We start from the raw sequence: 27,612 nt of genomic DNA, 5'->3' as shown, positions 1-27,612 counted from the left end.
AAGGGATATCCCCCACATAATTATGCAAATATTTGGATTAAAAATAAAGTTTTTGTTTATGGTTTTTGTCATACCCGTAACCATCGAGTGAGTTGCGCTGCTGCTGCTCACGTAGTTGCAACTTTCGCTCGGCGATCTTCTTTTGCTCCTCCTTTTGCTCGAGCTGCTCCTTTTGGTGCTGCTGCTGCTGCTGCTGCTTCTTGCGGTGCTGGCGATCCTCACCGAGGCCATAGAGGCCGGCAACGGCGGCCATGCCACAGCCGCCACCCGTTCACCAAATGGCCGCCAAAGACGCGCACCGCCCGCCACTGGCCACGACTATGTTGATTATTATAATGAGAACACACTGTGGACACACTGTGCACCGCCGCGTATCACTTGAAAGTTTCTCTCTTTGTCACTCGTTGGTGCATCGATCGATTGTACTCGCATTTCCTTCTACTGCTACAACTGCTGCTGCTGCTGCTGCTGCTGCTGCATTCATTTTTATATTCATTTGGATCTGGTATGTAGGGATGAGGGATCTAGGATCATGCTGATGCCTATACAGGTGCTGGGCTTGAATCGATTTCTACACTTTGGGGCTCCCGGCATGGGTTATGTAAGCGTATTGCGTAATGCCGTCCCCCCATAATTGCATCGTTTTGGGCACCGCACACCGCCCAGTCGTTGTTTGTTTTCCGCTTAGATTGAAACAAACGCAAACCCACAACCTTTGCCCCACTGCCCAACCATCTCCACTGCAGCCAGAATGAAAGTGAATCACATCAAATCAAATCAAACAGAATCGAATTGAATCGAATTGAATCGAAATCGAAATCAACTCAAGCCAAGGCAACACACAAAAACACACAGAACACACATACACATGCAGCCAAACAAAAGCGGCATTTGGCGGTAAGCGCGTAACGCGTAGCATGTGGCATGTTGAATGGGGCCCATTATCTATTATCAAAATGAAATTCAGAACCTCCTGCCCCTGCCCCTGCCCCAATCTGGATTTCGATCTCTATTCGAGACAGCAGTCTCTCATCTCATTATGTCTGACACTTTTCGAAGATGCTAAATTGCAGTTTTGCGACGACTCAAGCGGCATTTAATAAGCCCAAAAGGGTTGTGCGCCGGGGGGTTACGGCGGTTGTGCCGCAAATTGCTTCCGTGTTGAAATTGAGTTAACAATATCCCACCCCCACCCTTACACACACTTACATAGACAGAGAGAGAGAGAGAGGGTAAAGGGGGGTCGCAGTTTATTGATTTATGCGCGACACATCACATCACGTATACGCCTCGTGCCTCGTGCCTCGTCCACTGCACTAATCTCGTACAGCAGATGGTAGTTCCGGGGTGCTTGAGGGTGTTTCGGTGCTGCTTCGAGTGGGTGTCGATGGTGTGTGTGTGTGTGGCCTATGGCCTATGGGGGTGCCGGTGCTCGGGGAGCAGCCATTAAGTGACAGTTGGCCGGCTGCACAGAGGCTTAAAATGCAATGCCAAACACTTGCGTTGACGTTGCCCGTTCATGTAAGCGCATTAACTCATACCAGCAAAGGAAAGCGGCAGGTGGTTCCACGCAGACACACACAGACACAGCCAGAGACAGAGACGAGCGGGGCATAGGCCCCTAGGTAGTCCCAGCAAGCGGCAAGGTCAGGGCCAAAACGAGGGACAAGTCCAATGGCCATTCAATTATAGCTCTCACTCCCACTCTCGCACTGCCCTGGCCATGTTTCCGTGTGTGTGTGTGTGTAGGGGAAATGGGGAAATGAATAGAGGCACGGTGCCGTCTGTTGTCTGGGCGATGTTGGTGGAGGGGCTAGGGATGGGTTGGGCTTCCTCACTGGGACTGTGACAGTGACACTGTCGGGGAGCTTACAAGCAAGTTCATATTCCTCGTTGCCCGTTACCTTCACCTATGCTCAACCCGTGTGAAATCCCCTGCCAGATGCATCCATCCCTTGGCTGAAAGTTATGCCAGAAATGCCATCCATTGTACCCTGTTTGTGTTCACAAAAGTATTCAGAGAAGTATTCAGAGAAATATTCACTGAAGTATTTACAAGAAATGTTTTTTTTTTTGAATGCAGCTGCAAGCTAAATATTTGCCATGCCATCACTTCTGCCACCAAATCACATAAATTCTGGAATTTACTTTCCATTCGGATATCTGCAATTTTTCCAACAGCATTCAGAGTCTGTCGCTCTCGATCCCTTCCTTCCTACGGCAATTACTCTGCTCATCAGAATTATCTTTAATCTGAATCTGAATCTGAATCAGATGCGGCATGTTGCATGCCACAGGGATGCTGGTCTTGGAACTCTGAATGGGACTGGCACTGCCACTGCGACTGGGAATGGGGAATGGAACTTTTCTGCCAAAAAGGAACCCATTCAACTCGTTATTAAATTAGAATCAACTTAATTAAATGAGACTCGCGTGTGTGTGTGTGTGTGTGTGTACGCGTTGAAGTGCATCCAGGCGCGCACACCATACCGCACTACCTCCTGCTTCTCGTTCTCGTTCTCCTCCTCTGACTTTAATTGAGTTTTGTGCTAATTTGAAAGCAATAAAACAAAGCGAGCTCCATGACCGGCTAAAGGGGATTGTGGCGGGGGCGATATGGCGGCTTAAATGGTGGCTGGATGGGCGTGGCCCTTGCTCACAGAATGCTTATTTAATGCCGCAGCAGCTTTCCGTCCTGCCCTTTGTTTTTTGTATTTTTTTGCACATTGTTCGGACAACAGGTAAAATTTGTGGCATTTGTGGCAGGTAAAAGCGGTGTGGCAAGTGGGAGTGGGAGTGGCCCTGGAATGGGTTTGGATAGTCTGTGTTCAGTGGGTTTCCGTGGCTCATGGTGGAACAAGTGGAGGTTTGCAATTGGCAAAATGTTCACATATGAAAACTGCATTTTCAGGAAATTTAACATTTCAATTTCAAGCACGAAAAACCGCACAAAAATGATGCACTCAAACGGAAATCGAAACGAATAAATAAACAGAGGCCAAGTGAGAGACAAAGGCAAGAGGGGGACAGGCAAGAGGCAGACACACAGCAGCTACAAGGACGTTAAGGATCACTGCTACAACACTCGCTTCCTGTCTGCCTGTGTGTTTGTCGCTCAACAAGCACATAAAATCTATTCAAAAATGCACAAAAAACTAAATTATTCAAACTAATGACAAGCCGCTCTCTCGCTCTCTCGCTCTGTCTCTCTGGGAACGGGTTTCCAGGCTCTTTCTCTTCCTCTCTCTCTCTCTCTCTCTCTCTCTTTGTGGCTATATTTATGCACTCTGCTAGTATATATGTATTTGTATATGTATATATAGAGCAGAGCAGCATGAACATATAGTTGAGAGATCCCCGTGGTGCCATAAACATTTCCAAGCATTTTCGCTTGCACAAATTATTGTTTTATGCACACAAGACACGGGGGACAACAGGCACAAAATTGGTATGGGATAAAGGAGGGGAAGCTGCTTAATCTGCGGGAAGTCTTTGAGGTGTGGCTGTGGCACAAGGGAGTGGAAAGGATGGTGGTTTGCCTGTTTTGTGGCTGCGGTTGCGGTTGCGGCGCTTGTGGTTGCCCCCTGGAACATTCTGATTGATTGATTTGCCGCCAGGAGATGCAACCAGAGTGCAAATGGATTGAAACCGTGGAGACACACAGAGCAACAGAGAGACAGAGAGGCAGAGCGCGAAGGCAGGCATTGACAAACGAAAAACCAAACTAAACGAAAATCATTTACCAAAGGCAAATACAACATTTATCGATTCCTAAATGACAGCGGAAATGCCAATGACGATGACGAGGGGGGGGCAGACGCGTTGGGAATTTAGTGTGGGGTTAGGGTTAGGCGTTGGCCAAAGGTTGGGTAAACCACAAAACGGAGAGAAAAATAGTGGCAGGCAGGGAGCCCAACCCCCCCCCCCCCCCACCAATAAATTGGAAATGACAGACAAAATATCAAAGCTGACGTCGTGCGGTGAAAACACCAAGAAAAACAACAACCGAAACAGAGAGGAAATATAAACGAAATGGAGGGAAAAAACGCGATTCGCTGCGTGCGTGTCTGGTCATTCCCCTTGGTCAGGGCAGCCAGAGAAATGGGGAAAGCTAGCTGCACCTCCACCCACTTACAGGCTGCAAAGTTCCATATCCAGAAGAGTAAACAAATGCCTTGATTCATGGTAATTGCCGCCAATTTTTGAGCCCTCTCACCAGTTGGGTTTCAGAGTTAGCGTAAATAATGCCTAAATAAGCCAAATATTCAGCTGGCAATTGAGCTAAAGCTAATGGAAAGCATTAAGCTGCTCTTGTGCAGCACTTGAGAGTTGTTTCGTATCAGAGTCTGGCTGGCCTTGGGTGTGGCTGTGGCGTTTAATTCACTTTTAATTAAAAATTCACACACACGCACACACATTTGCTTCACTTATTTTGCAGCATTTATTTGTGGCAGTTTTTCTTTTGGCTTTTTTCTCGCTCTTGGTTTTATTTCTATTGAGCCGCAAATGTATGGTTATGTGTGCACATTTATTATTATATTTGCATGCAAATATTTAGTCGAAACTTTTGTTTGTTTCCTCATTTCCCAGTGTCTCTTCTTTTTGTGGTTTTAATTTCAATTGAAATTCCAAGTTGCCCCCGAAATGTGCAAAATTCTTCAGTTCATTGGCAGAAATGTTATGCCAAATTTTTGCCCATTGCATTTGCAAGGCAATGCGAAGGATCGCATGCCTCTGCCTCGTGCTTTATTGTTTCGGAGACAAAGGAGAAATTAGGAGACCAACTGCCCGTTGCCCCGTTGCCCCGCTGCCCTGCTGGACATTCTGGTCAAACCTTTTAGAATTCATAAAACTGCTAAAACTGCTTGACAAAGTCACAGTTTTGCTGGCCTTCTCTCACACACACACACACACACACACGTGCTGCTCCTCCTTCCTTCCTCTACCAAAAGGACAGGGCTAATTGACACACGCACAGAGAGGCACTCACTCACATACGATACATAGTCTCACGCGTGTCGCATGTGTGTGCTCCTGCTCAGAGCATTTTGGAGTTTCCGTCACCTTTTCACAGCCCCAGAGAGGGGGGATCGTTAGCCCCCAGTCAGGGTTAAGCTGTGGGTTTTTACAATTAATTTACCACAATTTGAAATCAAGTGTAGCGCAAGGATTCAAAGACAACCAACCCAAAGCGCAAAGGCTAAGGCAAAGGCAAAGGCGAACCAACCCAACCAGCCCCAAAAAGTAGGCAATGGATTTTTAAATTCCCCTCATGGCCAGAGTGTGCGTGTGTGTGTACGTGTGCTCGTTCGTTTCCTATAGTGTTGTCGATTGGGCAACATTTTGTGTGCGTTATTTTTGGCTTTGCTAATACCATTACAACTTTTTTTGTCCAACAGACCAAAGCCAGCAGGCAATGAGGAACAATAATGTAACAGAGAGGGACACACACACACACACAACAAGGGCAGCAAATAAAACAATGTGGCAACTACAAGCAACTACAAGGGCGAGTCACTGTTTCGGGGCATGCCACACAGAGAGCAGAGCAGAGCAGAGCAGAGCAGAGCAGAGAGCCCAAAGCACAGAGCACAGGGCCAGGCCAGAGTCGAACAATAAAGTTTGAGTTTTGTTTTAGAACTGCCTCGAATAGCTTCATGTCCAGCACTCAGAGACAGGCATACGGTAAGGCAGAGAGAGAGAGAGAGAGAGCGAGAAAGAGGACTCCAGGACTGACCTGGAGCTGCCGCCATGGCCCCTCGACAGACAGCAGGAAGCGGCGCAGAGGAAGAAGGAACTAGTAACAATGTTGCTGGTTATTAACATTTATAGTTTCGTGTCGGAGTCGAGTTGACTCCCCCCCTGTCCGCCTCTCTCTCTCTCTCTCTCTCTGTCTTTCTCTTGTTTCTGCCCCCAAAAGGCCACGCCTATCTGTTTCAGGCAGACCTATTCCCCCTGTCTACCTGTCTCCCTGTCTCTGGCGCTTTCTCATTTTTTTTATTCCGCTGGGCGCTGGGTGGACACTGGTAAGCTGAACAAACGGACTGGATGAGTGACTGACTGCCCAGCAAATACCTCTGAGAAAATGACGTGTAGGGAAGGGCATACTGATTTGGGAGCAGGCCAAGGAGGAGTGCAGAATAAACATAAATCAGCAGTTTTAAGCCTGCATATAGCTGCCCATATATCAGTGGAATATCAAGGGGTATGTGCCGCTTCGGCTAACCATTTGTTCGTGTTGCTTTTTGTTCGTTTTGTGCCAAGAGTATGACTCGACGGCGGCACGTGACTTTCAAAATTTGTCGACTGGTCATGTGAAAGTTTTTTGCTGCGTTCAATTTAATGAACTCTCCTCACACACACACAGACACACAAAGAGTGTGTGTGTGTGTGTGTGCGCCACATACTCGTATGCAAATGAATGATTTTCGAATCGATGACGAAAAATTAAGCTGCACAAATTTAATTAGGCTAAGTGCAATGGAAATCAATGAGCTCAAAGCAGGGAGGAGGGCTGGAGGGAGAGGGAGAGGGAGAGGGAGATGGTGATGGTTCGATGGGGTGCCACCACCTGCTCCCTGCCACCTGCCACCTGCCACCTGGTACACCATTTTTCTTTTCCTCTGCCCCGTACCGTCAGAGTTTTAATTAAGTGCGGAAAGCATTTCCACGAAAGAGTCCTTTGGCCCCTGCGGCGGCAATGGTATCCTGATTCTTTTTTGCATTTCTTTCCGCACACGATGATGTTGCTGTTCTTACTGCTGCTGTTGTTGTTGCTGCTGTTGCACGTGGTTGTTGCCTCTATCGATTTTGCCTACCCAAAAAGGCAAATGGCGGGGCGTGGAGCAGTAGCAGCGCTCCTTCCCTGCGATATTTCCACAGCCTGGAACTTCCTTTTGGTCCGGGCAGTGTGTTGCACACACCTGTGTGTCCCCGGTGTGAATGTACGGCCAGGGGGCATATGGTTTTTATAGACCCACAGCTAGAGCAACAGCAGGGCCTACGGCTACGGCCTGTGGCTTGACATACCCCATTCCGATTTTTTTTCTATGTTAATTTTTATTGGCTTCTTTTTATTGTTTTCTCGTTGCTTCAGCTCCCATTTTGTTTTTTTTTCATTGCTTTTTCCCTCAGCCATTTGAATTAATTTTATTTAATTTGTGATTTCGTTTTCCTCGACTTTTGCTTCGTCTTCGTCTTCTAGTTTTCCTTCTCCTTCTGCTTCAGTTGATGTGTCTTTTGCAGTTGGGTTGCTTTTGCTCTTCTTTGGGTTAACTTTTTATTTATTTTCGCATAATTTGCCAGTCAGCGTCCTGCCCTGACCACGTGCATGCCGCTGCTCGAATTCGAATTGCATTTCATTTATTTAAAAATGAACCCAGCCCCTGAAGAAGACCCTGACGATTACGGCGACTACAATTATTCCAATTATGCGAAACTATTAATTATTTTCCCGCTTCCATTCCCACTACACAAGCGAGGGGCGTGTGCGCATTCAATGTCCAATGGGGCGTATGGGCAATGTAAAGTATGCTCGAACTCCCCGGTTGAGGCAGCTGAAGAATATTCAACCAGGACACAGTGAATGACATATCCATGGATGGACTTGAAACTGGATCACACTGAAACGTTTCCTTGCCCGCGAAGATTTTCTCAGCTATCGAGCAGCGGCCATTTGCCATTTGCCGTTGTCTAGGAACATTTTCTAATTAGTGAAAAGAATGATTTGTGTAGAGCTTCTGTTTTTCTGGGTAGAAAGTTTTCCGGACTTCCCTCCTCCTCCTCCTCCTGTTGATGTTTATTCAACTTGGAAACGATTTTCATTTGGGGTGAATGGAAATGCAAATGGAAATGGCATTGGTAATGGTGTGTGGCGGGCTATGGGTTGAGTACTGTGGGCTGCGGTTGTGGATTGTGGGTTGTCGGGTATGTATAACTGGAAGGTGTAATGCAGTTCCTTGTGCATAATTGAAATGCATTGCCACAGCGCTCACAGGAGCTGCCACCACTCTCTGGGCTGTGGCCAAAAGGCCAAATGCTAATCGATTGCGAAATGCGAAGTGAATTTCTACTTAAGCATTAATGAAATTTCTTTGCTCAGCAAGCAAGGAGCCAAAGGAGCCAAAAGAGGCAACCAAAAACTGGCAAAAAAACTGAGCAATAAGAATGTGCGTGTGCCTTCAGTCGTGTTTGGGGCATGCCCTGTTGTTGCTTGGGTTTGTTTTTTTTCTTGCGATTTTCTGCATGATTTGAAAAGCATTTGTGTTGCTGCTGTTGTTGTTGCGGCAACTGAAGCGGACACAGACAACGTGGCAGTGATGACAGCGGAGGGATGCACGAACGGCAAAGCCTTTGCCGATAGCTATACTTCAGTCGAATATAATGCTCTTTTCTTAAGTTTCCACTCTTCATTCCCGGGCAGATCTAGCAGGGATTAAGTGGGAACTGTCTGGAGTGCTGTTCGACTTCTCAGCGATCAAAGAAGATTTATTTTGATATATGCATTTCTACCGATCCCTTCTCCGCTCCGAGTCGTGACGAGTTTGTACTCATGATTCGGTTGGCATCACCGCAGAAGCAATTTCCTTTTGCCCTGTTTATTGCCATTTCAATCTGTTTCAATCCTCCGTACCTCCCTCTCACATTTTCGCTCGTTTGGGTCGCACGGATTTGGCTTTCACTTGAACTCAACTGCCTCTAGCTAGCTAGCTCTTCCCGTCCCCCTCCATCTCACTGTTACTGCGTCCTCCCCCCCACCCCGCGTACATCGTTCACACAATTGTTACAATTTTCCTCGCTGGCTCTGTGGCTGTGCGGCTGCTGGCGGCATCTTTTGAAGTTTTCTCCCACCCGCTGAGCCCGCTGTCCCGCTGTCCCGCTGTCGGGAAGGATAATGCGAGCAAGTGGATGAAAATGTTTGACACGGAACAACAGGAGGAGCAGGCAAGTGCAGTGGCCATACCCCACGCCCCACCCTACATGCATGTGTGTGTGTGAACTCTGTTCTGTTTGCCGTGCTGTGGCCTGCTGCCTGCTGCCTGCCTGTCCCGTCGCTGCTTCCGTTTCCGCCTTGAGCTGCTGCAGCAGCTGCTTCTCGCTGCTTCTCGATCTCTGCTCTTGGGCCCTTTGGGCACCAAATTTCAAAATAATTTACAGTGACGTCACCAGGCCGCCAGAGTGCCGTAGGCCATAGGGGAAGATTGTGGGGCTGGATGCTAGGTTGAGTGTCGAGTTTTGCTGCATATGTTTGCATAACATTGCAGAACTCTTTTGCAGCACAGAAACCAAACCACCCAAAGCCAAGGGTGACGGTGATGGTGATGGTGATGGTGGCCCACAGTGCGTATGCTTGACCTTCGAATTGGCTTCGAAGCGGCCCTCCACACAGATCAATAAATTTTCTCCCCCTTCTCTTGTACTTTTTGGTGGCCTTTTGTTTTTGTGGTTATATTTCTGCTGCTTGTTGAGTCGTAAAAAGAATTACGCAAAAAAGCAAAACAAAAAGGAAGAAAATAAAAATAAAAACAACAAAAAATACAAAAAAAAACCGAAATAAAAGTGAGAGAAGAACGGAAAAACCCAAATAAGAACGTGAAAAGCCGGAGCCGCAAAATGCACAGCGGAAGCATAGAGAAAAACTCACAAAAATCACAGGAAAAAAATAGAACAGAAAGCGAGACAGAGAGACAGAGAGAGAGCGAGAGAAACCTTAAAAGCCAAGCGAAAGAATCGAAAAGGAAAGAACACACACACATACACACACACACACACACGCACTGACACACATAAATTTCGACTCTCTTCGTGTTTGTTACTTTCTGCCCCATGTTTGTTTCAAATTAAAATCACGCAGAGCACGTGCAATTTGCACACAGACACACATCGGAGTATAGGTGGAAACACACACTAATACACACAAGCACCTTAGCATATTAAAAGGCAAAACTCGCCATCGCCGCAGTGCGTAGAACGCGTTGAATGTTCGCCAGAGAACCACCGGCATTAGACCATGGCCCACTCCCAGAGCCTGCCCCCAAAAATCGACTGGCAGCAGCAGATCCTAGACAAGCAAATAATTTACAATTTCTATGCACAAAGCTAAAGGGTATGAGCTGGTAGGTAGATATATAGCCATAAATATTGGGTAGAGCTAAGCATACGGCATATGTGCATACATCCATATGCGTCGTACATGGCCGAATCAGCGGCAGTTAAGCCAAAAACTAACAGAGAGGGAGCGAGGGAGCGAGTGAGCAAGAGACAGATGTAAAATGGACAAACTTTGCAGGCATTCTGGGATGTTGTTTGGGATCATCTCATTTATTGTGTGTGCGGCTAAACCACAAATAAATAAGAGTACGGCTAAGGCACGTTGCTCTGCTTAAGAAAACTCTTTTAGAAAACTCTCGAATTTATGTGGCAGTCAATTGCCTTTGCCTTTCGTTTTGCTCGACTGCATTCATAAATAATAAGTGATTAGTGGCACTGACACATACATAAATGCTGAAAGAAACTTGTGCCAGAGGAGCAACTACAGAAAGCCCCAGGCACAGGCACCAGGCACAACCCCGAGGCCAATACACATATGAAATGAAATGAAGTGCTAAAAGGCTTACTGGCACGCGTACAATTTATTGTTTGAATAATTCATTTGCTGTATCAATCAATTTATGTATCTACGCCACAGAAACCCCACAGTTCCATGCTCCTCCTGTTGAGCATAACTATTAACTGGCAGTTAAATAATCAAATATTCAGGTTACACTTCGGGCACACACTTCGGATTTCAGCAGCAAAAAGAACTTGAACAACATCGGAGCTTACATTCGACACAAGTCCAAAGACGAGCTTTAACTTTCCAATTTTTAAGCCAAATCCCAACACAAAGACAGAGACACAGTATGCCAATGCAAAGACAGAGACAGGGGCAAAGACAAAGGCAAACACACAGACAAAGACTCCAGCTAAGCCAAAGGCTTGGACTAAAACAAAGATGGATTCTCCCTCTTTCTCTCTCTCTCTCTCTCTTCTGCAACTCTCTGGCTCTGGCGGAGCTTATTGAGTGCTTCCTGAAAGGGAGAGTCGAGAGGATTTATTAGCGGGAGAACTGGGCTGGGCGTTAAGACTGTTGCCATAACCACTTAACCCCGTCTCACAAACAGTGGAGAGGAGTGGGCTGAGGGAGCCGAACAGGGAGCCGGCCGTACAACGCATTTACGATTGAGCCATGGGCTAAGCCGTCTCTCGGCGCCTAAAAAGCGGCGAATGTGCGTGCGAATGGCCTACAATCTATACTGCCACTTTGCACCCTCCTGCCCATACTTCTCAAACCCTTTGAGCTACCTTCTCCTACTCTTTTGTATTCCCACCGCAAACTGCTTTTGTTTTATGATGTTTTCACTTGCCAGTTGTTGCTCCTTCGCCCTCTCTCTCTCTCTCTCTCTCTCTCGCTCTGTGTGTTGCTGTCTCAGCTGGTTGCATGCAAAGTTCAATCAAAATAAATCAGTTGCCTAGAACATTACAGACTTCCAGTGGCACACACACACAGAGAGCGAGAGAGAGAGAGAGAGAGGGAGGAGCGACAGAGTAACAATGGACGAGGCTGAGGGCTTTGGGGTAGGTATGTCGAGTGGGGGGGCTTAGGGTAAGGGTTAACAGAAGAAGCCTGTGTGCTGTCGAGCCGTCACGTCACGGAACATCTACACCCCATACATTCATTCCGTCTTCAAACTCCTCAAGTGCCCAATTAATTTTGGCGTGTGCGAGTCAAACTTCTTGAATCTAATCGAGGCAACACACAATGGGAAGACGAATGGGAGCAACAGCAGCTCAGCAGAAGAACGAGGAGAAGAAAGCAGAGCAGAAAATATGCTTTTTGCAATAATAATTGTTGATGGAAGGGAAACGAATGTATGCCTCAAGTGCCGATAGAGCGCATAGATTAAAGAGCTGTCCAGGCTCCAAAAGAGGAGAATTCTCTGCCAGAACTTTTCACCTTAAAGTGCTACGCTGCGACTACCTTGGCCTCGGTATTTAGTTAATTTATTTATTCCATTAGGCAACTTTTATTTGGGTTAACTGTCAGTTAAGCTGTCAGTTTAAGGTTGCAGCTGGAAGTGTCAGCCTGTTCTCGGAGTCGAGCATCGGTGGAGTAGGCTCTCCTCGGGCATTCTCTTCAATTGAGAATACGCTCAGATGATTAGGAGTACTCGCATGACTCGTAATTAGTCAGGTGGCAGTTGAGAGGCAGGCAGATGGTGCCGCACGCCCAAGTGGATTACAGACTGCCAACCACATTCTATGGAACACACACGAAAAGTTTTTTAATGAGTTCGTTGCCAGTTTGGTGGCGGATATCGATGGTGGGCCGCGGTAGGGGTGCTGCAGGGGTTGAATAATTTCATTCAAATTTGCATTTGAAACAATATTCTCTGCTCTTTCTCTCTCTCTCTCTCTCTCTCTTTTGTTATTTTTGTATAGCTTTGACTTTGGTTTCGATTTAGAATTGCAAATTGGGTCAACTTTTTGTTGTTTTTCTTGTTTTGGCTTCTTGTTTCAGCTGCTGCCCTTAGCCTGGCTGCTTGCTACTCGTACTTCTACATGTACTTAATGTGCCCCTGTGCTCCCCCCCCAACCCGTGCCCCTCCTGCTGTGGCACCCATTTTGCTTTATTGCTTGCGCTTCTTCTTGTTTGGTTCTTCGCCGACTCTGGCGGATTCTTCGCAGACTTGCACGACCTGTGCCTTCGGCTGAGACTCCAATTCGAGACTGACTCTGTTTCGCCCCTTCAGCACTGATTCTAATTCGCCTTGGCCAGCCACCCGTCCCCCTTTCAACTGCGTATTCCTTGAACTGTTTCATTTTTGACGGCGCCAACGCGTCGTATGAGCAATTTCCCATTTTGCAAAATATTTTTTCTGTTTTCAGCCTCGCCAAAAATGAAACAAGAAGCAATTGGAACTGGAATTGGCATCGGAAAGGGGGCAAGCGGCATGTGGCATGTGGCAAGTGGCGAAGCCTGCTAATGGTTCGGGGAATAGGAATGGAAACTGAAGTACGAGCAGGCTTATGTAAGCTCCCAGCACCAGCACCAGCACTGGAGTTGTTCAGTTCTGTTTGGTTCTTGGCTAAAATATTAATTAACTCTGCCCCGCAGATGCACTGTTCGTCCTTCCAGCTCTTGGGCCTCCTCCTGCTTCCTGCCTCCTGCCTCCTGCCTGCTGCTGCAAGCTCTTTAGGCCTCTCTCTGCTACTCTTTCTACTCCACGGCTCGAGGCTGCAGCTTGGAGTGGATTGGAGTGGCGCCCCAAAGGCAAATTATGTTGTCTGTGTCTCTCTGTGTCTGTCTGTCTGTCTGTCTGTGTGTGTGTGTGTCTTTCCGACTGTGTTTGTCTCTCTCTCTCTCTCTCTCTCTCTCTCTGTGTGTTTTTGTGTCCGTTTACCGTTTGCCAGTGCATTAATTAAGGTAAACAACCAAACACAGACACACTTTTCCACAGGGACGACAGTGGTCGTAGATCTGGGCGCAAGAGTGGGCAAACGAGAATAAGAATGAGAGGCAGAAGCACAGACACAGACACAGACACAGAAAGAGGTGAAAGCTGAGCCGCTTCTGGCTTGATGCTTGATGAGTGTTTCAGCTCGTTATGGCCTGGGTGTGGTATGTGGGCCTCAGCACTGATCCTTTTGGCTCCTGGCTGCTTGAGCGGCTTTTAAGCGGGTTTTCGAACACCTTTTGCGACTGTCTCTTCCCTGGCACACGCACCATGCAACAAACAATAAAAAAATTGACAAAAATGGAAACTTGGAAAACACTTGAACAAACAACAAACAAACGGGAACGGCAACAACGGCAACGGCAACGACAACGACAACGGGAATCACGCGCGGCAACGCGGCACGCACCTGCAGCACGACTTTGCCCCTGCATGCCACCTCAGTGAAGCTCTGGCACACTCTCCACACACTGCACACTCCACTACCCCCAGCCCACGCTCTCGCTAAGGTGGAGTTAGCTGCGGCAGGGGAAAAAACGTTTCCCCAAAAAAAAAACACACAAAAAAACCACAAAAAACGAAACTTTAACTCACTGACTGACGCATAGATTGACTGACTGATGGATAGATTGACTAACAGAAGGATACAGGATTGACTGAATGATTGAATGACTGACTGAGTCGACTGATGGATGGTTAAATTGACAAACGGATTGACTAACTGACGACTGGCTGGCTGGTGATGGTTGCTTGGTTGTTTGGTTGGTTTTACTCACTGACTGACGGATTGAGTGACGGATTGACGGATTGAATAACTGACTGACTGACTGACTGACTGACTGACTGACTGACAGACGACAGTCGCCGCCAAGCGCGGAACGCGATGCACGAATACGTTGTGACGACGTGACTGCGACTGCGACGACTGAACCGAACAGAACGCCAGAAAGAGTGTCGCTGCCGCAGCTGGAAGACCAGCGCCAGAGCCAGAGCCACAACCAGAAACCAGAAAGCAGCACCAGAGCCGAACCGAATACGAACAACGAGCCACAACGAGCGGCTAAAGCCGAGACTTTGACCGAGGCCGAGGCCAGGCCCGAGGCCCCGTGGCCCCAGCCGAGACCGAGACCGAGGAAAATCCCCCCCCAAAAAAACAAATGCCGAGCCGACAAACCAAGCGAAGTGAGGAGCGACGACAAGCCGAAGTTGCGACCGAAGCAAGCACGTGCGATTTGCTGCAGTGGCTCCTATTCCATTCTCCGATGGCTCTGGCGGCTTCAGGCTCTGGTGATGGCTTCAGCGATGGAGTTCCCCGAGCTGCACTCTGGCTGGCGTCTGCTGCCTGCTGCCTTTGCGTGTTGCGTGCTGTGTCCTCTGTGTGTGCTGTGTGGCAGGTACAACTCCTATGCCGCCTCCTGCTTCCCGCTGCAGCACGCCACAGCACACCAGACAGAGAGAGGATTACAGAGAGAGAGAGACAGAGCGAGAGCGAGAGAAGGAGAAGAGGATGCGAGAAACTGGGCAAAAGGCAAACAGTTTTAGTGCCACTTGGCACGAAACACAAACGGCTGAAGCGGTACCCAAAAAAGAAAAGCAGAAAAAAGGGAAAACAACAGAGAGAAAAACATGGAGAAAAAATTAGAGCCTGGCTGAATGAACATGGCTAAGCAGGAGTGGGGGGTCGAAGAGCGGCGGCCCAAGAGACCGGAGGGACACTGGCGACACTCTGGCCGGCTCGGCTCGACTCGGCTTGGCCGCTTGGGCACTGGAGCGTGCCCCCTGGTGGCAGGTGATGTCGGTAGGGGGGCACACACACGAAATTCCGCTGAGGCCAGCGGCGGCGGTGGCGGCAGCAACGAAACAAACAAAAAAACTAGGTGAAAACTGTAAACGAAACACGGAAACACGGAAAACGGAAAACGGAGTGAAAATCGAATCGAATGAAGGGGAAACCGCAAAGCCATCAGCGACGACACTCGTTCCCCATTCTTCCTGCCCCATTCTTCCTGCTTTCTGCCACATATGTACATGTGTCTGTATGTATATGTGCCACATATGTGGCTAGGTGTGTGTGTGTGCGTGTGCGTGTGTGTGTGTGTTCCGTGCAGCATTGTTCTGGCCTGACTTCCTCCATTATTAATGTGTGCTTTAAAATGCCGCCGGGCTCGTTATGCTCGCCTTCCTCTTTGCGCCTTTTGTTGATGTTGCTCTTGCCGCACAGAGTCATGTCCGGGGCATGGGAGTGGTGGAGGGGAGGTGCTGACTTGATTATAATAATGCGAATCTATGCCCTGACACACACACACACGCACGCATTCTGGTGGGAAGGATGCGTGTCACGTGTGCACTTGAATGCATTGCAGGCAGGCAGGCAGCCGAGGCTGCAGCTAAAGCGCGCCAACACGGCGTATGAGTAATGCAATTATTAATAAATAAACACACGGCACACACACACACACACCAAGGCACGCAAGGAAAACTGCAGTGGGAGCGAGAGGATGTAGATGCACGGAGCTTTAAGCTAATTCTGTGGCAAGTTCATGCCAAGCTCAGAGACGAACTTTGCCTTAAAGCTTTGCCGCTGCTAAAAGTGCATCTGCGAAAGCTAAGTTCAAACTTTGAGAGCTTAAACCGTGGCCCATAAAAGCTTTCGGTTCAGCTTTTGTGCCTCAACTTAGTTCTAGTTTACTTGAGGGAAGCTTTCGAGTTGGAGCACAACTTTCAGCGGACTGGCAAGTGGGAAGTAGTTGAGTTGGAAGCTTGAGCAGGTTGGGATCAGTGCAGAGTCTATTGCATCCATCAACATATACTTAACCTTAGACATACAATATATAACCCTGTAAAAAAATATGAAGCAGATGCTCAACAAATTCGATATTCTCGAGATATCTTGGAAACTTCACCACTCTTAATCAATTCTAGTGAATTTCCTGTGCACAAATTGTTCTAAATTCAATCATACATTCTGCATGAGAGAAAGCTAAAGACCTATTGGCAGAAGTAGTAAGGGTACCACATAAATGGACCATACATTTGACACCATGTGAGGATTCAGTGAGATAATACAAAAATATATACAGATAATTCCTCTGATCAGACCTCACCAACAATTACCCATCATGGGCTAACAGACAGCTAAATATTCCTTTAGTTTTTTTTTAAGGTTACTGATCAAAACTTTTAGCTTTAGTTACAGTTACAGTTACAGTTGCGCCCTGCTTGAACACTGCTTAATCGACGGACTGCTTGCGGAAACATTTGATTCGTGATTCGAGTCTACAATTATTTGGAAATAATTTATTTACACCAGCACTGGGGTCTGTGTAGTCAAGAAAAAACCATACCCGAATATGGTCAAAACTTTATAGTTTATCCCATAAAATGAACCCTTCAATGAATGGAGCAACATAAATTCAGATAAGTGTGTACAAAATTACCCTTAAACATACGTGTATCTCCAGCTCGAAGGGTAAAAAGGTTTTGATGAATTGATAAACACTTACCTGAGGATGAAAGCACAAAAGGGCAGCACATCAGTCACCAGAGAGATAATTGCCAAAAGAGAGTTGTGGAAAAGAAGATTGATAGAGATTAGCAAATGGTAAAAGACTGTAATTGAATATAAAATAGTAGATACATGTAGAAATAGTTACAGAGATACAAAGTTAGGTTAAAGTTTAGGCTAGATACAAGTGCCAAGCAAAGGCTACGAGCGTCGAGTGCGATTGGCAACTTAGGGAAACAAAGAAGCACGAGAATAAAGAGATTTGGAGATCGGAGATCACAGATTGAGTAACGCAGATCGAAGATCGGTGAACAGAGTAGCTGTCAGATGGTTTTCAGCAGACTAACAGTCAAAATCCTGTCAGATACACACTTAAATTGTTAGCACAGTTTCAGTTTCAGAGCAGTTAGTACGATTCGAATCACACACAAACAGAGAGAGAGAGAGAGAGAGAGGGATTGATAAGGCAGATGGAGGGGAAAGTGGATGGATTGCTGGATTCGTTGGAGGTGTGGGATTGGGCGATTGGGGAAATGGGGGGAGGAACCGCTTCGCTTTGGCTGTTCACTTACCCGCCAGCAACAAGTATCATCTGCATGTTGGCTCTCTGGTTCTATATGCGTCTCGTATGAATCCACGTCAATGTCAGTGTATTGATCTGTACGAGTATGCGTGTGCGTGTGTGCGTGTGTGCGTGTGTGCTTGTGGGTATGTGCGTGAATATGAGTGTGGTGTGGTGTGGTTTGTGTCTGTGTCTGTGTTTTTGTGTTAATGCAACTGGCTGACTACAATGCCGCCTCCTGGCCTCCTGGCTGCGACGCTTTGGCCCTGGCCGCCTGCAGCTGCATGACGGCCGCTGCCCGGGCCAGAGCACACCTCAAGCCGCCTCCTCCTCCTCCTCCTCCTGAGCGCACTGGTCGCCGCTCGCTGGGCAGCTCGCAGCCCCTGCACAAGCGTACGCGTACGCGTCGATGTTAGCTTTGTTTCACTGTACGAGTATCACGAACCGGCAGCGGAACTTTGCCTCCGTTTGGTGTCTGTGGTCGTTTGTGGTCTTTGTTTGCCGGCAGCTCCATTTGCTGTGCGGCATTGGGTTATAGATTTGGCTGGCGTCACTCATTCAATTACGGCATTGTGTTGCATGGTCCACGGACCAACGATTGCAGACACTGCAGACACGATACCAAAACAGATGAACGAGACAACATCGATGTGTCGATGGCTTGAGGTATGCACATGAAAAGCGGCAAAGCCACCCATCTACTTATTGATAATTCCAATCAAAGAACAACGTCTCGATTGCGCCCGAGCGAGCCAAACATTTAGCTGCATGGCAGTTAATTATATTACTTTCGGAATGCATTTTCGTGCATCATCTATCGTGTATCGCCTATCGCGACGTTCGATTGCACACCTTCCATCCCCCAAAACGGAGGCAACTCGCACTTCCTGCCAGTTCCCACACTTTGCACTTTTTGTTTTTTTTTTTTTTTTTAATTTTTGTATGGCTGCTGCTTGCGGTTGATTTGTTGCTGTTTTTGTATTTGTTTGTTTATTTGTTTGTAGTCTCTTTTGCAATTACAATTCAGCGGTTCAGCTGCGGTTGCTGTGACACATGTTGCTTCTGTGCCCCTTCCGGTTGCTGCTGCAACTCGGTTGCAACTGCTGCAACTTTTTATTTGCGGTTATTTATTTATTTGGGTTTCCTTTTCTGTATTTTCTGTAGCACTTTTGCGGACAACTTTCTGCTGCCGACTTTTTGGGGCACCGAAAAAAAAAACCAAATGGAAATTGCTCTCTGTGAAATGATTTACACATTTGCGGTGGATCGAATTTAGTTTGTTATTGCTGGTGTTTCATTCCGTTTCATTCCGTTTCGTTTCGCTTCGTTTCGTTTCGTTTTATTGGCACTGTGGTTTCGATTCCCCCCCCTTCTAACACATTGGTGGCGTCGCCAAGGTCGTTCCTCTATCGGATGCAGGCCGCAAAAATATTCTACTCAACTCTCGCTCCCACACGCACACCCACACACCACGTACAGCTGTTGTTGCTGCTGTTGTTGCAAGCAGCTGTTTTTGTAGTGGTCAAAATGGAAGCAAAGTTGGGAAGAAAGGTAATATTATCTTAGGTACACACGCTGGGCACCACCGAGCGGATTGGCGCCACTCGGTCAACTGGATGGGCGCTTTGCTCTGTTGGTGGCACTGCCAGTGACTGTCACTGCTGCTGCTGCTGCTTCTTCGTTTCAATTAATTAATTAAACACAAATTTTTGTCGTTTGTTTTGTATCGCATATAATTACAAAGCAAAATATTACGCATACGCCAGGGCGACGCCATAATGCCCTAGGGATATACATATACACACACACAGAGAGACAGCCAGAGAGAGAGAGAGAGAGCGGGACAGACAGAGCAAGAGACCGACCGAAAACAGTGACAAACAAAATAGAGGGGAATATATGTAATAAAAAACTGAAATTTTAAGAAATGTAAATAAAGACGAGAGAACATCGCACAGCTGCGAAAATTGCTGCCGCTTCTTACTGCAGACATGCGCCCCTGATCGAGACAAACACACAGACGGCACAAGCCTTCCGCTGCTTTTTTTCATTAAGGAAATTTGTTTACGTTTTGGGCCAGAAACGGAACCAGCACCGGAAAGCAACTAAACCAGTTAACGCGCACACACACACACACACACACACACGCACACACACAAGCTGACACACAGCAAGATGGCAACATGGATTAATGTCAGATTGGTATGTCAGACTTTGTGTTTTTGAATTTGTTTTATTTGAATTTTTGTTGGTTTTTATTATCGCTTTATTTTTGGTCGGAAAGAGGAATTTCCCTCGATTCGCACATTGCGTATACGTAACGAAAATGCCGCGCGCGCGGTCCAAAATGTAAATTGCAGCCCAGCGTTGTTTCATTTGCCAAAACGTTTCCCCAACGCACACACACACACACACACACACACACACACACACAGAGAGAGGCAGCAAGAGAGAGAGATAGTGAGAGCAATAGGGTAAAGGAAAGAGAAGGAGCAAGAGATGGTCAGAGAGAGAGAGAGAGAGAGGAAGAGAGAGAGAGCTTCGTGAGACGTCGGCATCTCATGGACTTGGACACGGACACGGACACGGCATGGACCCGGCTTTGGCAATGTAACACTGACACACTGACATCGACATGAAAACTTGGCTCCAGAAGAAGAGGAGGATGGGCATGGGATAAGGCAGACGGTAGGGTAGGTCAATCCCAGTCATTTCAATGTGTGTGTGTGTGTGTGTGTGTGTGTGTGGGATTCACAGATGGTAAATGTCGTTTTGCAGTTGATAGGTTTTCCGACCTCTTCAAAGAGTTGACATTATTGTGGGTTAGATTCAGCCAGGAAAATGGTTTTCATTAGCGAGCACACAAATACAAAAGATCTGTTTACGAGCACTGCAGATGCCCTAGGAGCATTTACAGATGAACAAAAGACAGTCAGAGTTAAAGTTTTAATTTACTGTTGAGCGGATTTGGATTCAAATTGAATTAGGGAATGCGTGGAGCTCTCCGAAGGGTTTGAGACTCACAGGCGTGAGATTTGCTGGAGGACTGCCATCATTATTGCTCCTTAGATTCATCTCTTGTAGCCCCAAGCTATCTATTGTCGATGCTGTGGATAAGATTGAATTGAATTTATAGTTTGATGAGATTTGGCTGATGGATGCATGGAGAGTGCAGATGAAGGCACTGCAGCTAATAGGAGACTAGAAACGACTGGCACCAGAAACTTAATTTGAATGCTCAAATGTTTTTAAGCTCCTAACGAAGTTGTTATCAAAATCCTTACTGTTAATCGGCTCGCACACACACACAGAGACAATGTATAGATAACAGAGTTTTGTGTTACGCGCAGGTCAGCGGAAGACAATCACAGAAATTCACTTGCAGGAGGATGTGGCGGTGGAGCGGGAGTGGGAGAAGGAAGAGCCGTAACGGAACGTTCTCAAATGGCACAATAACAACAACAAACAAGACAAAGTGCAAGATGCAGAGATGGAGACGGGGACGGAGACGGAGATAAACAACAAGTACGGATAACGATGAGCGGCAAACTATTGCAAACGGTAAACGCTAAACGGCAAGCGGTAAACGGTAATGGAACACGACACAAGTCAGTGATAGAGGAGCGAGACGGTGACAGAGCGACAGGCGACGAGCGACGAGCGAAGAACGACGCGACGCGCCAAGAGGCAAACAACGAACGAAAGTGAACGCAACGCATCGCAGTGGGACAACAATGCTGCGACGAATGATACGAACGACGAAACGAAACGAAACGAAACGAAACGAACAACAGCCCCGAAATCAAATCAAAGAAGAACAAGCAGAGTGGCAGAGGCAGCCAGAGCCAGAGCAAGAGCCAGAAGCAATCACAAACATTTCTTCGTGTTTCACATTTTTGCCAAAACGTTTCCCGTTAGCTCTGCGTGATGCTGTGTCGTTGGTTTGGATGCTGCTGCTGCTGCTGCTGCTGCTGTGGGTACTGGAACTGGCACTGGCACTGGCACTGCTTGAAAGAGAGCGAGAGCACGCCACTCTAGACACGTGAGAATACAGCGTCAAACACGACGAGCACTCGCACTAATGGAGCACACAAGGCGTGTGGGTGGCTTGTGGACTGAGGAGAGGCGCCAAAGCGAGAGAGAGAGAGCGAACACGCACACACGAGTCAGAGCGAGACAGAGCGCTGATATGGCTGATGGATGGATTAGTTACTGGCTAGCCGAACGAACGAAAGAGAGAGAGAGAGAACGAGACTAAGAGAATGAACGAAAGAGAGCGCGTAGCACACAGCCACACACAACCACAAACACAAACACAAACACAAACACCGTGTGAATGGGTGCGTAAAACGTGCTTAAGCCACCGAAACGCGTTTTAAAGCATTACTCGTATTACGGATATGACATTGATTCGGTGCATTAAATTTCCCCTCAATGCCCATAATGCCATTCGCACCCAGTAACCGACACAAACAACAACAACAACAAAACAAATCACAAAAACTAGCAGCACGATTCTGGGATGCATTTTATGGCACATCAGCTGTTTGTATTCCATCGATCGACGAAATGACTACGAGCACAAAAAGTGGCTGACATGACAATGCCAGTGGCAGCGGCAGCGATACCCATCGAAACACCCAAAAACTGATCGAACTTCAAAGAGAATATCACATGCAGGGCGCAGCATCACTGGCAGCATCACTGCTTATCAGAGGCTGGCTGCCACATTTAGCCAGTGCTTTTGGTTAACCGTTTTGGAATGGGCAATGGGGCGGGCAGATGCACGAGAGTGTCGTGTCGTGTCGTGCCGCCTGGCAGACTCATGAATCGGATTCCATTTCATTTTCTGCCGCAGTGCTCATGCCAGCTTATGCTGTGGCTGTGGCTGTGGCTGCTGGCTGCTGCCTCTGGTGGCTTTATGTAATTGTTGGATTGTGAATCGAAGAGGAGGAAAATTAAGTTTTAATACGATTTTGCCGGCTCGTTCCGCGTCCGCGTGCGACGTTTATGCAACTGCCAGTCTGCCAGTCTCGATGGAACATTTTCGCCCAGAGACTGCCACGCACACACACACACAACCACACACAACCACACACAACCACACTCACACACAGCTGGATACATACATACGAACTTACACACAGACACTGTTGGACAGAGAGACATATCGATAGCGACAGCATTTGGGTGCAACAAGAACAAGAACAACAAATTGATTACTAAAACGGTAGAAGAACTCCCCGGTGGCAGGCAATGCAAATGAATGCAACGTGAAATGAGAATGGGGATTGGGATTGAGAATGGGCAATGGGGGGGGAATGGGAATGTAGAATATGGGCGAAAATGAGAATGAAACTAAAACGTTAAACGTTTCTTGGGCGCCACACCATACCCCCCAAGGTGCACACCGTGCACGTCGCTTGGTGGCTGCCACCTGTCAGGCCCCGATCTCCCCCTTTGCAACCTTTGCCTTTGCAAACAACTTATGCTTGCCACATTCCACATTTTTGGAAGCAAAAGACGGTGCAATCGGGGCCCAGAAAGTCGCCTGAAATTCAGTTACTTTTACTTTTATTGTCTGCCTGTCTGTCTGTTGGTTACACAATTTACAGAGACACAGAAAGAGACAGCTAGAGAGAGACAGAGAGAGAGAGAAACGTGTGTGTAATTATAGCCAACTGCTGTTCCACATTCCGCCACTGAAAGATATGGCGTTGGCCCGTTTAAGACACCGACTCGAGGCTTAGACAAAAGTGCAAGCCACATCCAAAAGCAGATGGATAGACAGGCTGGCAGGATGGGTGTCTGGATGGGTGTCTGGTCTGGTGTCAGACAACACATGAGCAGCCAAGTCAACTAGGCGAGGAATGAGCTGAATTGACGAACCAGAGACACGGAGGGCCAAAGGCGCAGTGGGAAGTGCCCCAACACACGAACGTGTGACACGGATTTATGGCTCTAATGGAGACAAAGCTGGGGAACCAACAAATAAGATGAAAACTACAAGAAACTTTCTGCCAAGTAAAAGTGGTTGCCAAAAAAATGGTGTAAAAATGCCAAACAAATTGGGGCTACTGGAACTGGGACTACTCCACGATCGACACACGAGAAACACAACAAAGAAATCATGCTCATTATGGATCCATAATCGACACAGAGGAACGTGCAGATACAACATTGAAATCAATTCCTGACACATATTCGTGGAAAGCTTGCAAGAAATAAAATATACACAAATTGTCGCAGATCAAGAGCTACATGGGGACATGGAAACGAAGAGAAAAATGCCTCTAAGGAAGAGAAATGCCAATGATATATAGAAAAGTTAGAGGTAAAAGATCGATCTGGTCAAATCCCATATAATCCCAAGACAAATCCATAACGAGCAACGAGTTTCGCTCAGTGCATGCCCATCCAGGTGGCGACCGAGCGCCACTTCTGGGGCAGTGGCGGGGAAGTCGAAGAGGCAGACGAAGTTGCCGCATTTTGGGAGACGAGCAAAAGTCGCAGTCGAGTGGCAAACGGTCAATGGAGTTTATTTTCGGCTGGGGTCAGCACACAACGATGTCACACGGTGGAAAATGGCAAGTGCAAATGGTTGTAGAGAGCGCAGAGCGGACTGTGGACGTGATTTGCGTATCAATTGATTTTCACTCAACAAAAAAAAAAGTAAAACAGAAAAACCAAAAGAGCCAGAGCCAGAGCCAGAGCCAGAGCAACAGAATTTGACAGAATTTTTGCATAATTGAATATGTGTGTGTGTGTGTGTGTGTGTGTGTGTGAGTATTTTTGGGTTTTTTTCTTTCCGCTTCCTTTCGCCTTCCGGCTTTCCGGCCACTGCCCGTGGATGCATTTTTAATATTTCAATTACGAGTATTTCTGATGCTCTTTTTGGTTGGGGTCAAAATCAGCAAAAAAAAAACAAAAAACAAAATCAGAAACCAGAAATCAGAAATCAATGGCTTCACTGTAACCATATTTACATTTTATCCAGCTCATCAACGATGGCACTGTAGATGAACATCCTGTTCCTGCTGCTCCTCCCGCTGCTGCTGCTGCTGCTGCTGCTGCTGCTGATACTCCTCCACTTCACAGAACACAACACGACAACAGAGCTCACGTGAAAAAAATGTAGAAAACTTGAACAACAAAAAGAACTCGGCAATCCACTGGCCAGCCGGAATGCGTTTTGCACGACACTGCGGCTGCGACGGCTGCCATGCTGCGGATGGAGCCCACGCACACAAACGGCACTCACGGATCGCAGGGATTACACGGGGAGACAGCAATCACTCGGGCGAGGATCAGATGGAGCAACCGGGACAATGGACCGGACCACTGTGACTGCAATGATGGCGATGACAGCGACAGCGACACCGACAGCGACAGCGACGATGAGGCGAAACTTTGATGCCGCAAAACTTGTTTGACGGTCCGCATGGAGCGAGGAGCCAGCAACGCTTCCGCTTTCCGCGCCGAGTGCAACTGCAACGTGGACGGCAGCAACATCAGGCTGCAGAACCGAAAAACCGAAGAAAAAAAACCAAAAAATACCGAAAACTCAGACAAACCCAGACCGACAGCCGAAAATGTTGTGCCTGACTGCCGAAAAATGTAAGGGAAAGGAAAAACAAATGGCAGACAAATGCAACAACAACCAAATAAAAGAAAGGAAAAATGTCAGGCAGCAGCGGCCGTGGCAGCGGCAGCGGCTACGCGACACATAAAGGACGCCAACAAAAATGTTTGTCACCACAGCAGCAGCGGCAACACTGCGAGGAATGGCAGTAAAAGTCTCTACAAATTACAGCAAAAACCCAGAGCGAAGCATTGAATACCCTTGCAACAGGACACACAGATATCCGGGTGTATCCTGCATTCAATATTCGATTTTATGTTCATTGCAGTGCTAAAAGTCGATCACACTCCGCCCAAAAGGGTATGCAAAAGAGAGTAAAGGAAAAGGGCAACGCAGACGCCAGGCTATGCGGGCAACGAGGCGGATTCGGGGCAACTGGCGAAAGGCAGTCGTCGGCCTACAACAACAATTAGGCAGAGGCGGCAACAAAACAGCGACTATGACTGCAGCAGCAGCAGCAGCAGCAGCAGCTGGTTGCGAGTGTTATTGTTGTTGTTTGCCATTTTGGCGTTTGAACTGCAAGAACAGCGCAGAGCCAGAGGCAGAGGCAGAGGCAGTGGCAGTGGCAGCAGCCACATCAGCAATTGCAGCCACTCGAGTGCCCAATAGGCCTAGTCCCATATACACATATAAAAATACGAGCACGTGTGTGTGCGCACAAGTCCTACACTTATGGCTGACACTTTGTCATACAAGCCACTTGACAAAAATGTTATTTATACAAAGAGAAGTGCCCAAACACAAACACAAACACACACAGGGAGACACAGAGAGAGAGGGAATGCTGAGAAAAACTTGAGAAAAACAACATCGTAATGCAATATTTGGACTAGAAAATACCCATCTACTTTGCTGAATACTTACGAAGGATTTCGGCTGATTCGATTGCTGCCAAGAATTGCAGGATTTTCTTGTACAAGATAATAGATAATAGATGAAAGATGGAAGCTTCAATGGAAGATGTTTTTATACCTAAGAAAATGAGTGGTGCCATTTGAATGCGAAAAGTGGAACGCTTGCGACTGGCTGTGCTGCAGAAATGTATTGAAATATGGCGGAGGAGAATTAACCCGAAAGTAATCGACCAAAATCGATAGAAGAAGATGAAGATGAGCTCAAGAAACCAAAGCAATATAGAGCTAAGAAGAAGGAGCAGCACTAGCCACCCTGTATAGGATATATTCTTCATTTCATAATCATCAAAGATAGCAGCCAAAAGGCATCAAATCAGCACAGGGGTATCCAATGCTTCGTAAGCCTTTTGCTTGATCTATAACCAATAATTTTTGTCTTTTGCCTTTTAGTCGATTTGCTTATTGTTCGCCTTTTGGCTGCATATTCCCAAGAAAAGGGCACATGGGAGGAAGGGCAGATCGAGCCATGAAGTGCCAGCCAAAACGAAGCTGAAGGCTGAAGGCTGCAGCGTGAGGCGTGGAGGCGGTAATGCGTGTGCTGCTCCACTGGGGAGGTCTCCAACTATTGTTGGTGCTGCTGCTGCTGCTGCTGCTGCTGCTGCTGCTGTCGTTGTCACATTTTCTTTTTGGTTGGAGCCAATGACTGTTGTCAAATGCGAAACAATAAAAGAAATCAGCAGGCAGGCAGCGGGTGGCAAGTGGGGCACGAGCAACTTGGCTTGCGTGATTCCATTGAAAGTTTATGACGGCAAATAAATGACAGCAGGAGCAGCAACATTCGGCAGTGGCAGCAACATTCAGTGGTGGCAGCAGCAACATTCGGTCGCAGGGGGCAGTGTGTGGCTGGCGGTGGCCATAAAAAAAAGATGAACGACAAACTGTCGCTAAATAAATCGCTGCTGACGTCGCCGTCGTCGCCCGCACTGTGGCAGGCGGGGGGGGGGCAAGTTCTTTCGTACAACATTTTTGTCGCAGCGCTCAATAAATAAATAAATTCTGGTAGGCCAAAGACAAAGAAAAAGGCGAAAGCCAACTCCAAAGACTTTGATTGGGGCAGACGCGCGACTCCAGGTGATGGCAGGTGCGGAAGAAGGGCCGGCCTGTGGCACACCAATGACGTCAGCAGGCAGACGGTGGCAGGCTCATCAGCTGAGCTCGCGTTGCACGGCCTAATGGATTCCTGTGGCCTGCAGTCGTCTGTGACTCCGCGCTGCACCGCTCCGACCTTCACACAGTGGCAAAAGGGAGGAGCAGGGGCAGAGCAGCGGAAGGGGAGAGGGCGGGGATGTGCTGGTGGTGCATTCACATTATTCATGCAGCTGCCGCAAGTGGCAGGCAGGCAGCAGCAGCAGCAGTCGCACGTGCAACTTTTACTTTCATTCGCTTTGTGCTCGTTTCGTGCTTCGATTTGCCGGCGAGTTCAAGGTTGTACCTGCAGCGGGGGCGAGAGAGGTGGGGCAGGGGCAGGGGCAGGGGCTGCGGCTACGGCGGGG

At 47.6% G+C, this 27,612-nt stretch overlaps 1 protein-coding gene across 8 annotated transcripts in view; it reads right to left on the bottom strand.

The window, feature by feature from the left end:
• LOC117581401 (potassium voltage-gated channel protein Shaker) overlaps positions 1-27,612 on the bottom strand; it is a 112,259-nt gene that overhangs the window by 48,992 nt on the left and 35,655 nt on the right. The window contains exon 1 of one of the 8 annotated variants that reach the window (XM_034268551.1): positions 17,574-17,690. The exons of 6 other annotated variants lie outside the window; for them this stretch is intronic. In XM_034268551.1, the coding sequence (XP_034124442.1) occupies positions 17,574-17,599 (26 nt within the window). In that variant the 5' untranslated portion in view covers positions 17,600-17,690. Of the gene's footprint in view, positions 1-74; positions 309-17,573; positions 17,691-27,612 lie in introns of those variants that run through there. One more of the 8 variants, XM_034268545.1, reaches the window with a different exon arrangement.

Source organism: Drosophila guanche, unplaced genomic scaffold (genome assembly GCF_900245975.1).
Source record: "Drosophila guanche unplaced genomic scaffold, DGUA_6, whole genome shotgun sequence".
In the NCBI taxonomy this organism is placed as follows: domain Eukaryota; kingdom Metazoa; phylum Arthropoda; class Insecta; order Diptera; family Drosophilidae; genus Drosophila; species Drosophila guanche.
Note: the sequence above shows the minus strand (reverse complement) of the source record. Positions and strands in the feature narration are given on the sequence as shown.